Source organism: Triturus cristatus, chromosome 1_2 (assembly GCF_964204655.1).
Source record: "Triturus cristatus chromosome 1_2, aTriCri1.1, whole genome shotgun sequence".
Taxonomy (NCBI): domain Eukaryota; kingdom Metazoa; phylum Chordata; class Amphibia; order Caudata; family Salamandridae; genus Triturus; species Triturus cristatus.
Window position 1 is genome coordinate 765993268 of NC_140580.1, and position 12681 is coordinate 766005948.

The window sequence follows — 12681 nt, forward strand, 5'->3', positions numbered from 1 at the left end:
AGACCCAAAATATAAAAATGAAACCTGGTATACCGTACCCCCATAATGTAAATAAAATGTAAATGTCATAACGAGCCTTTATGGTCCATTCATTCTGCATGACTCCAAGCCCCCTTACCTTTGGGTGTCAGTAGCCCCTGCTCGATAAAACGAGCTGCTGGACAGAAGAATGGACTGATGTCAAAGTCAGGTTCATCAAGGGCTTCCACTCCATAATACTGGATGTTTAGACACTTGTAGAACTCTGCGTCCGTGTTAATTTCTCCTGTTCCATGAGCTGCATTCACAACATGTGTGAAGCCCATTATCTGGAGCTTGCCTCTGTCAACAGCAGCCTCCCTGTTGGAAGAAACCATTAACCCAGTCAGAATGCTATTGCTGTTCCTTATTAAGACTAACCTTAAAGCCTACAATGATAACCGGAGTTGAAGCACCCATACCATGTCGAAGACATCAACATACATCAAAATGACGTGGCAAAAGAAAGAACAAGAAAAATGTTGGGGAGCACAGGAAGAGGTGTACCCAGCAGAATGCAGTTGCTTTATTGTTGTAAACCCTACTGGCAAGGCCTCACCTCCATTACTGGATGTACTTCCGGAGGCTACACGCGGAACATTGCTTTGGGTCCAGGTCTTGATGCCTCATCTGTGGCATCATGTCACTTTTTGGGGGCTACTTCTGGGGTATTGTTTATTTTTCTAAGGCATTCTGCATCTAAGATATTGCATCTATCTCTGGATGCCACATCTGGAGTTTTCTATTAATTTGTTGAAGTGACATTAAGATTTGCGTAGCTTGTTCTGGAAGTTTCATCTGCCATAGTGTCTAATTTAGTAAGCAACATTTTGCCAGTTCTGGAGACCATATCTAAAATAGTGTGTCGTTCACTAAAAACGTAATCTCTGGGATTCTGTCCCATTCTTGAGACATCACCTGTAGTGAGGGTCCCAATTTTGAATGCCTCCCTTGGAACACTGCTTGCAGGTCAGGAGTGCCTCTTCTTAAGTATTTCATCCAGCTCTAAAGCGCTTACCTACAGTATTGTGCCGTGGCCTTCAGACCACATCTGGAATACTTTTTCTAGGTATGGATGCCTCATCTAGAGTGCTGTCCCCAGGAGTGGATGTTACAAGTATAGTTTTGTTCTAGATTGTTAAGCTCTGGGGCCTACATATGGAGAGTTAGGTCAAAAGAGGTGGCCTTCACTTGAGCATTTGTGAATTCCTATGTGGGGTTCTTTAGACCATGTTTGCAAAAGGACAGCAAGATTGGATAGAGTCCCGAGGTATACTTCCAAAAATAGTGCATGACCTTGGTTGTATGAGACGTGTGACATAAAAGTGTGCACACAGGAAGCACTGGACACAATGAAAACCATCTCATATCCCAAAGGAATTAAGTAGAGCACAGGAAGCTGCATGAAGGTCACAATATGTGTATAGGGAGTTTAAGAGGACCATTAGAAACCATTGCTTTACAGGTAATATAGAAAATGCATGGGATAGCCTCTAACTTGAAGTGGAAAAAAAAAGTAAATTAATTATAGGGGGCCAGGGAAATGCACATGGGAGATACAGAAAGTGATAGGAAGCCTGGGGACCATGTGACTCGACTTTTTAAGGATAGTGCACAAAAGGGAAAATATGATATTCCTGACACTCCTTTTCTGTCTTAAGTGATATATGTCTATGCTGTGAAAGTGTAATCATTAGTATCACTACTGTAATGATACTTAGTGCCTAGTAACCATCCATTGTGACAACAAGTAGGCAGAGGGAGAGCAATTATTCGACATGTAATCTACTGACTGTTGAGAATTATTTTACTTCCAACTGAAGAAAACCAGTGCATTAGGAGAATTGTGAAGGTGTGTTGCTCATTTTCAAAGTGCACACTAGAAAATGTCTATAATTTATTAAATGTATCTGCGCTTGTACTTACTTATCTCCCAGGTAGACATTCGGCCACACTTCATCTTCTGTATTGCTACAGGTTTCTTCAGTCTCAAGCAACTGCAGGAGTTCCTCTACTGATGGTGGCTCATATTTTTCCTTGGATCTTTCTTTGCTCTTATGGCCAGTTGGGCATGTGTCTTTGATCTTGTGGTCACTCTTGGCACATGGATCTCTGTCCCTACGGCCAGTCGGACATGCATCCTTAAAAGAATTTTCACTAGCCCTGCTCTTATGGCCAGTTGAACATGTGTCTCGGACCTTATGTTCACTACCAGCACATAGGTCTCGGTTCCCATGGCCAGTAGAACATGTGTCTTTGACCTTATGTTCACTACCAGCACATAGGTCTCGGTTCCCATGGCCAGTGGAACATGTGTCTTTGACCTTATGTTCACTACCAGCACATGGGTCCCTGTTCCTATGGCCAGTGGAACATGTGTCTTTGACCTTATGTTCACTACCAGCACATGGGTCCCTGTTCCTATGGCCAGTGGAACATGTATCTTTGACTTTATGTTCACTACCAGCACATGGGTCTCTGTTGTTATGACCAGTGAAACTTCTTTCTTTGCTCTTGTTGTTACTGGCACATGGGTCTCTGTTCTTTGGACCAACTGCACATGAATCTCTCCTGTGCTCGGTTGCACATGTGTCTTTGATCTTATGGTGACTGTCACATGGGTCTCTGCTCTGAGAGCAACTTGGACTTCTTTGTTTGTTTGAATAATCATTTGCACATGGGTCTTTGTTCTTATGGACACGTGCACATGGGTCTCTGCTTGGAGAGGCGCTTGGATTTCTTTTGTTGCTTGAATGGACACTTGCGCATGGGTCGTTGTTCTTATGAACAGTAGCACACGGGTCTCTGTTCCTGTGCTCACTTTCACATGTGTCTCTCCTCTTATGGCTCTTAGTGTCTCTGGCACAAAAGTCGTTGTTGTGAGAGGGGCTTGGACTTCTTTCTTGGCTTGAACGGCCACTTCCACATGGGTCTTTGTTCTTATGAACACCAGCACACGGGTCTCTGTTTTTATGCTCTTTTGCGCATGGGTCTTCTTTATGCTTCTGCTCAGTCGCACATGGATCTCTGCTCTTATTCTCCCTTGCACATATGTCATTGTTCTTATGAACAGAAGGACTTCTTTCATTGCCTTCATATATGTTAGTAGAAGAATATGGTGCTGGACACCTATCATTGCTCTTTTGAGAGACCTGGCATACGTCTTTGCTCTTTTTAGGTACTTGACATGTGTCTTTGTTCCTTTGTGGGACCTGACACGAGTCTTTGTTTCTTTGGGGGACCTGACACGAGTCTCTGTTCCTTTGGGGGACCTGGCATGTGTCCTTTTTCCTCTGGGGCACCTCACATGACTCATTACCTGTTTGCATGTCCTGTGGGGTGGCAACTTGGCGCCTACTCTCTTTAGCGTAGGTGTTTTCCTCGTCCGAATTCATGTTGATCTGAAAAATAAATGTTGCTATTAAAGGCGGTGAAAAATTATGCATGCCCCCTGATAACTTCTCAAGTCAGAGAGTTCAATACAATGAACAGAGCTATGCAATACTTTACTCAAGGCAATGAACTGCGTTAGTGTGGCAATCGGTGTGTGAACCTGTTCATATTAAATGTTAGTTTCCAATGGGGCCAACTCACTCAGTATGTGGGAGCTGGATCGATTTTTGAAGGGTAAAAGGGCATTGGGGGAGTAGTAACCTATAAAAACGACCAGGCTCTGCGTATCCATGGCTGCAGTCTACTTACTTTCTCAACATAAGGAGTGGGGCTCAATCACCAGGTCTATATTAGTATCCCGAATTGCCCAGGTCATGGTGGAAACAAGAGAAAACTTTTAGAATTTTTAACATAAGTTCGGGTAATATTGCAACAATCCTTGGAGGGCCCCCCTCAACTGAGAGTGTCCAGATGCTCCTTTTTTCAGCGCTACACAGCTAGGGGACAGGGTGATAATTTCCATAGAAATTGCAGAGTCTGAATTCCTTGTAACATTGGACCACCTGGTCCCCGGGAACAAGGTAAGCTAAGAAGATGGCTGCAGTCGCTCTTCAAGTCGAGGAATACATCAGAGGTGAGAAAGTTGGAAAATTGTCCTCTGTGTGCAAGTCTTGGCAGACAGCTAACCCTGTCCTTAGAGTTATTATGGAATCAGGGGGGTGGGAGGATGAACCTGTACCATTGTCTTGCAAGAAAAATAAAATATATTTTTTTAATAACTCTGAAAACTCATTTTGTTAGTGAGATTCTGATAGATGGTTGCTTATTAAAAGATACCAGGCAACTCTTTGAGCATTGTGACTCAGGAAGTCTTTGCAGAGTCTGTGTCTTTTGTTACAGTACTTAATCGGATCATTAGCAGTTGAAAGATTTTCCCAGAGTGCTGATACTGTACTGTGAGGTGGAGGAAATGGATTCCATATTCAATTTCATTGTAGAATGATTGAGTTGAGTAAAAGGGATCACAGGAGTAAGGTGGTTGGGTTCTGAAACTTCTGAGCTCATTTTAAAGATTGTTTTGTTTGTTTTGTAATTAGAATTTAGTACACGAGAAGAGTAGTAATGGTTAGGGGTATATGGTTGTTCTAGGTAGGTCTTTATGCTTGTTTAAGAAAAGGATCAGGCTAGGCATGTTCAGTTGTTTTATTGACATATTTAAGAGTAAATATAGAGGTCGTATAGCATAGGGGAAAGCAGATTTTGCATGGTTTTATTAAATAAGTTCTTAGCAAAGAGAAAGGTGGGGAACTGAGATGTCGGGGGATTAGCTCCGGTTTAAATATGACACCACATTCTGCTACTTTTACTCTGCACATCTAAGTCCTCCACTGCATGTGCAAAATTTGTGTTTACAGGTGACGTAACTGATGGAACTTTTGAGAATACTCAGAATTCACAATCTAGTTCAACTTTCTAACTGATAGAGCGCCATGTGATTCTGAGATTTGTAGGGGTGCACCATATTCACTGTTAGTCGGCACCCACATATAATCAATGTATATTAAGAAGCGTTATAGAAATGTATTTGCTATAATCATGTAACATAGAAGTGTTAGAATGTAATAACGTTTTGTGAAGTTTAACGTTGCAAGTTATCGTGAATGTATTCATTATAACGTAGCTGATTAGGTTTCACAAGCAATGTAATGCGAATTAAATGTGTGTCATGTTAGAATTAAAGTGTAGGTTGCTTATTTATATGATGGTAATGTCGAATTAATGCCTAGAATGTGAGTTCGTAGTGTGTTTAATTTTGTAAAGCCTAACCGCATATGTAGAAGAGAAGGCCTGTTTATTTCTTATTTTAGCTATGTTGTAGGCCTGCAGGGTTTTCTTGGTTAAGGCTTGAGTTGCAGCGAAGTGTAAAACTTCAAGATGCGAAGAGTTTTTCTTTTTCGTTCCAATGTTTCTGTTGCAGGTGCAAGGACATTTAGCTCGTTAGTGAGAATAAGTCTTTGTTTTAGGAGTTGAGATATGGTGTGGAGACAACAGGGGAGTGCATTGGAATGTGCAACTGTAACTCTTGGGATGGAAGGTGCCTGGGACCCAAGAACAAGCTAACGGACGATGGAAGATGGACAGCTTTGGATGGAAATTTACCGGAGGAAGACCTGGCTGAAGAGGGGTGTCAAAGGGCGTGTTCTGAATTATTGGGATTTTGTATTCAGGACAGTGTCCCGTGGGTGGAGCAGACAAGGCTTAGATGGGAAGCTAGAAGGAGCATCGAAGATCGAGCTCTCACTAAGTGAAGACTTCTTCGGGAGTTTCACTTCTGACACCTTTTTCCAGTGATTCTCTTGAATGGGAGGGATTGCTAAGTAGGGATGCCACATTATAATAGAGTAGGGACAGAAAGGTTTTGACTGATGATTCCCAGTATTGACATCAGTATTTCGATTTTCTATCTGATGCTTTTAGAATCTGCAATTCTTTTCATTTTTAGCCGAATGCGAATTCTTCGTAGGCTAGCTTTTCTGTTAGTACCCATTTATCTTTTGTGCCTTGTACTAAGGTGCCTTTATGTTCAGATGTTTTTGCTCATAATAAAATCTTGGAAATTTTAGATCTTGAGTCCTTAGTCCTTTAATGATGTCAACCTGTGGTAGTTATCTGTTGATAATTGTGTTTATTCCCTCTACGCTTTTTGGCAAGTAAAAAGATCCTGGCGACCTGAAAGGGTTCTTGTAGATAATTGGGTAGACAAGAATCCGGCCCTATCAGTTGGTAGCAGAAACGGATGGTTATTTCCGATAGCGAGGGAAGATCTAGATTAGGATAAGTGATCCTTGAGGCCCATAGACGTTAAGTGATGGTGAATCATCAGATGGTGAGCAGCGGACGGCGGCGGTTGATGGACATCGACGGAGAGTAGCAATGCGGCAGAAAGCAGCGGTTCGAGGAGTGAGTATGAACAGGGCGAGATGTTGTAGATTGCGGTGTTGATTTGTTGTGTGATGTCTTGCGGAGTTGGTGTGAATGTTGAGTGATTGCGAGATCAGGCTGTGAGCGCACGCAGCCCGGTAAAGTCTTAGGCTCGACGAGTAGCTTAAGCGATTGGGTGTAGAAGGCACCCGCGGTAGATTTTGTTGACCACCCTAAGGAGATCGTGAGGCGCCATCGATCACCTGGACCGAGATAGGGGGAGCGATTGTGTGAGTGCATGACAAGCCGACGCTGGTCGTGGTTTGTTGTATGTGGATTTGGGTATTTGTAACCTATCAGAGGCGATCTGTCTGGCCGGACGGGGACAGACAGTTGCCAACCAAGGTCGACAACTTCGAGAGACTGTGGACGTACAGTCAGAGAAGTAACTTGTTTGGGACAAATGGTTATTTCAGCGTATGAATGGGACGAATGTAAGAGTGAGACGTGAGTTGTGAAGGAGGGGAGCTGCTGCGAGTGGAGGAAAAAGTGACGTCAGAGGGTGTCGCGCTGCGATAGGGCGGTTGGTGTGAGCCACGTTGTCATTGGTGGGTTAATACCAGGAAGTAAACGAAAATATTGTGCGCATTCAAAATTTGGTCATAATGAAGTGCTTTAAAGTGTTCCGAGAGTTGTGTAGAGGTGACAAACATGTGGTTACTCGTGGGGGAGAAGAAGCCCCTCCAGAGGATACTCCGGCACATTACATGGCAAGAAATGTGGGGTCAACAAACAATATAGTTCAAAGAGGGGGGTCTAAGGGAAAAATTTAATGACCACCACAAGACTTATTCCCCATGACATATATCAAAAAACCGTGTGAAATCTTGGGGTCAATGGACAAACTATTAAACGAAATATGTAGGTACTATTCAAAAATGTAACAACCTTACAGATAAAGACCAATGACTATACCTCACAGAAATAAAACTGTGGGCACATCCCTTTAGAGGAGGAATTCCCTCACTCACCATAGGTGACATGCTTCATCATTTGGGAATCTCCTCCCAGAGGAAAAACCTAGTTCCTCTGGGGGCTACAACCTCCTCTCTAAGAGGAAGGAGCTCAGGGATGTTTTTATATATAAGTGGAATAGACTAAATCCACAAATGATGAGCCTAATGAATGTGAGGATGGACGCAGCGCAAAATAAACAGAATGTGCAGGGAGTGCAATTAAAACTAGTTAGAGAATGTACAACGGAAACTTTATTCTAATACATCACTACTAGGATTAAGAAAAACAGTGCACCAGCAGTGTAATTTCAAACTGCTTCGGTGGAATAGAAAATAGTGGTCGACATGTTTCAGCCTAACGCCCTTTGGTGGGCATAGCTTTCATCAGGACCTAATAATGGTGCTGCTGCATAAATGTGTAAGTGATAACAACTGAAAAGGATATGTGAACAGGAACTTGAAGCAGTCTTTCTGTTCTTCTAAAAATCAATACCCGCATTCCGCTGGGTAACGATTTCACCTCAACCTGGCAACAGCTCAGGATGGGGCACCGCTCTAAAAAGAAACGATGTGAAGCACTTTGTTAAATCGACCTACATAAAGGTAATGGAAAAACATTCTTCCTATTTAAACCTCATGTGGTGGGTAGTGTAAAAGTAAGGGAGAGAAACCCGCAAATGCCAAGTTAAAACACACTCCATCCAACTAGTGGCATTGTGTGTCCATGGGTAGGCATAGAAAACAATTAATGTACATAAAAGATCGCTAGAGATTGATGTACATCTCAATAGAATATTCTTTGCTTGACGATGTGGAGGAACCACTCTAAAAATATTATCTATAGTGGCCACACGCAAAAAAGATAGAGGCTGTTGCACCAATCGCTTAAAACTGGCCAAAAGCCACACCGTATGTGTCTGAAAGACATGCATAACAGAAGGATTACTTAAACGTTATGCTCGGTAACCTTTTCACATATTGCCTACCCCAAACGGAGCCAAAGGTTCCGTAGTTTGCCACATGACATATGATGGCTAATAGGCAGATAAACACCCAGAACCTTAACCTTACTGAGGAACCACTCACCTCTCCGTCGGTACTCCGGGCTTTACATGAGCCTGTAACCGTAGGTGAGTGCCTCATGGTCCGCGGTGCTTATATAACGGAAGTGATCTCAATCATTGTAAACCGGTGTGTTAGATTTTAGATCGCAGTATCAGCGCGCATGCGGCGCGATGGTGACACTTCCCCGTAGCGCATGTGCTCTGCACAAACAGCGGGCACTAGCACAACGCATGCGCTGCTTGAAAACATGCTTTAATGTCACGAAATAAAAAAACATCGTAAAGACTGTAAAGGACATATGTAATACTAGAAGTAGATATCTTTTGGAGCTTGTGGAGCTGTGGAGCTAGCTGGAAGCTCCATCAGAGCCATAAGGCTCACAATTAACGTGGTGCTACCAAATGATTAAGACGATCTTAGAGTCCTACCAACAAGCATGCCCTGCATGGATGAGGTGTCATCTGACCAAGTAATGGGCTATTGTTTCAAAACTGGCAACAATCTGAAGTATCAAGAACAGGGAGCTCACAACAAGCGTGACATAGGCAACTCTGTATGCGAGCAACATGTTCATAACCCAAAACATGGATCATAGAGAAACCCATGGGGTATCATCATTAAGAGCCACCTTATCTGTCTCAAGTTTATGTACCCACCATTGTTCACGCCTGAATAGAAAGGAGGAAACATCAACAATGTGTCTGGGAATAGAGGGTTTCTCTAAAACCAGCCAACGCAGATCTTCTGGGCCATGTTGGACCGTTAGGAAATGATTGGTCAGCCTCGTTGCGCTTTTTTTACATCTGATCGTGCTCTTGTGCTCCAAGATGCGTCAGGAGATGATTGGTTGAGTCTACTGACACTAAAAAAGTCCCATTCAAGAATTTACATCCACGGGGCTATAATGACAGAATATTTGAGAGGGAATTGTGCTCCTACCGGGTTGATTGTCACCAATGCTCCCCGTCTATTTCTGGATGATAAGACTTTTCTTAAAGACTGGTCTTTCATAGCCTGGAGATGTACTCGCGATTGGCTGATTTTGATTATCAGCACAGCTAAGCGAATCGCTGATACTATTCTCATTGAAATACAGGCTCTTGAGTCACAGATTAAGGTCACATTATCAGCTGCTGCCTTTAAGAAACAGAATGAGGAAAATAACCTATGGTGAGTGAGGGAATTCGTCCTCTAAAGGGATATGCCCACAGTTTTATTTCTGTGAGGTATAGTCATTGGTCTTTATCTGTAAGGTTGTTACATTTTTGAATAGTACCTACATATTTCGTTTAATAGTTTGTCCATTGACCCCAAGATTTCACACTGTTTTTTGAAGAAATGTGGGGTTGCATACTATAATTTGGCTTGAAAACTGGCATAAAGTTACCCAAGGAGAAGGAGAATTAGCTTTCCCGAGATATGGTTCATTCAAGTTGGACGTGTTGTACCAGTTGAAGTCCGTCATGGCGGCTTTACGACCTCTGCCGAGGGCAACACAATTTGAGGCATTGCATGCGTGGATTAGAGCAGCGCATGATAGGAAAAGAGATAGAAGCCAGGAAAGGGTGAAAAAGTCAATTAAGGCGTTCCAGGATGCCAGATGGGATGCAGAAGAGAAAAGATGGAGAGTACAGGCAATAGAAGGACACAGATTGTATCCTTTATTGGTAAAGACAGATGGTTTAAAAGTGAAGGCAGCGGACGATGAGGATGACAGTGATACTGATGATAGCCTACTAGAGAGGTTATTGTCTGAGAGACCACCTCCATACAACCCAGATGCCCCGGAAGGGAGGTCAGCCCCGATGGAAGGAACTGGGGGAGTACCAACTCAGTCAGAGGGGAGAGTAGAAGGAAAGATCTCGACAGGAGCTGAGGATACTAGAAATCAGTCTGTAGCTAGCGCAGAGGTTGGGAGAGGTGCAAGGTTGCCTGATGCACTGAGGGTACCGGTCACTATTGGACCCATTGTTTCTGTTTACGACCCAGATCAAGAGAAGGTTGGAAGCTCAGTACAGTCAGCTGTTGGCGTGAGGAGTGTGACCGAGGGAAGTGGGTCAGTGAGTGGGATGGAGCAGACTCCGAAGCCTATAGAACGGAGTACACCATTGTCAGCCACAGCAGACTCTTCTAGGGGACAGGGAGAGCCGAGACCAGTGAGACCGAGGTCTTTGGCCGAGTCAAATCAGATTTGCGAATGTGGACCACCAGAGAGAAACCAGAGCCAGAGTGTGATAACAGCAGGGAGCGAACGAGGCACAATAGTGAACCGTTCTGTTCCTATGAGTATGTCAGAAGAGAGTAGGTCATCAGAACGAGAATGTAGGTATGACGAAAGGGATGGCGTGGTTTGTCGAGAAGTACTGAAGGGAGCCCTGAAAGGGAGGATGTTAGACGTTGTAAGATTGAAGGCAGAGGTGGACGAGATAATAAGTGGGAATTTACCTCTTGAGAGAATCTTAATGTACGAACAAGATGAATTGCTGTTTGTAGCGAAGGATGTGACTCGCAAAGCACGAACTGCTCATGAGAAATTGTCAGATTTGGCCAAGCGGTATGAGGTGGATTTGTCTAAAACGAAATCATTGCAAGGAAGTCATAGGTTGCAGTACAGTGATCAGGAACTAGAAGAGAAAAGAATCATGGGATTGAGAACCCATATCAAGGATCTCATCATAGCAATGCGTGCATGGGTTATGCTTGACAAGTGGGAGGAAAGATGGTCCAAGAAGAAAAGCTCTAAGAGAACAATTGGAGAGACACCACCTCCGGGTGGAGGGATGACGGAGATAGGGAATTACCCTTTACGGGAGGTGCAGAATGGAGGATACGTCCATGTACCTTGGAGTAGGGGTGATTTGGCTGCCTTCACAAATGATTTTCCCCGACTTAGGGAGAAACCTGTGGAGTGGCATAAGCAAGTTGATCGCTTTGTCAAAATTTTGAAGGTACTGTGGATTGATCTGAACACTTTGTTTGACATTGTGGTTCCGGGTGATTTGTGGTCGGTATGTAAAATTGCTGTTGAGTGGCTGACTTCGGAGCCTGACAGGGACCCGGTTTCGAATGGTCCGTCGCCTATAGTGATAAAAAAGTTTGAACAGGTGATTACTTGGTTGAAGTCGAAGATCTCACCTCAGGACATCGATTGGGTGAAGATAGATAGGACAGTGCAAGAGCCTAAGGAGACTGTGCATGAGTTTTATGAGAGACTTTTGCAGGCTTTTAAACAGTACAGTGGTCTAGATGTGTTGGATACGAAAGACATGGGACAGTTTGTCTCTAAGTTTATGTTGGGACTGAGGCCAGAGGTTAGTCTCATGATACAGCAGCATTTGATTTGTTGGCAGAATAAGCCTGTAGATGAGATTTTACGGTATACTAGATACTGCAGTGATGAAATAGAATCCAAGCACAGGAACTTGAAGGATAAATAGATGCTTGTGCAGATGCAAACAGCCCAGGGACAGCCTAATGGGGGAACATTGGGAAGGAGACAGGGAAATAATCAAGGAGGAGGGCAGAATGCCCAAGGTCAGGAAAGGCCAAAGTCCATAGACCCTAAGTCAGGAATGGATGTGGTGACATTGAAAAAGACTACAGCATGTCACCTGTGTCACCAGATTGGACACTGGAGACGCGAGTGTCCTCTGAATCCGTTGAACCAGATACAACAGGAAGGAGAGTTAGACCAGGTTCAGGTGGCGGGCGTGGTCCCCACAGTAACTCGACCTAAGATGGTTAAAGGGGGGACGGGTGTTCCGCAGATGCAGATTCCCCAACCACCCAAGATACAGAACATGCAACAGGGAGCTCGGACATATTTGCAGATGCCTATGTTTGAGGGGAGTGAGGAAAACGATCTAGACCAATTGGTACGACCCTGCTCGAGAGGGAAAGAGGATTGCGCGCTTGGAGCTGTCCTAGAGGTAGATCAGAGGGGACCCTTTGTGGAAGCAGATATTGACGGTCACCCTATGACCTTTTTGGTTGATACGGGCGCTACACGATCTACTGTAATATCTGCAGTGGTCCCAGACCTACCCCTTTCTGGACAATCTATCCAAGTCGTTGGCATGGCAAATAAGAGACTGACTAATCCATTGACAGAGCCGATACCAGTCAAGATAGGAAATTTCAGCGATTGACACCAGTTTGTCGTGTGTGATTCTAGTCCAGTTTGCCTGTTGGGTAGAGACCTATTGTGCAAGCTCAACTGCACCATCTACTGTACCCCGAAGGAAGTGGAAGTACAGACGAGGGATGA

General features: G+C 43.9%; 1 protein-coding gene across 1 annotated transcript in view; it reads right to left on the minus strand.

The window, feature by feature from the left end:
- LOC146867987 (uncharacterized) overlaps positions 1–12681 on the minus strand; it is a 143790-nt gene that overhangs the window by 64576 nt on the left and 66533 nt on the right. Inside the window, exons 2-3 of the mRNA XM_085608743.1 lie at positions 1945–3419; positions 119–339 (exon numbers count right to left, since the gene is read on the minus strand). Coding sequence (XP_085464869.1) covers positions 119–339; positions 1945–3413 — 1690 coding nt within the window. The 5' untranslated portion in view covers positions 3414–3419. The remainder of the gene's footprint in view (positions 1–118; positions 340–1944; positions 3420–12681) is intronic.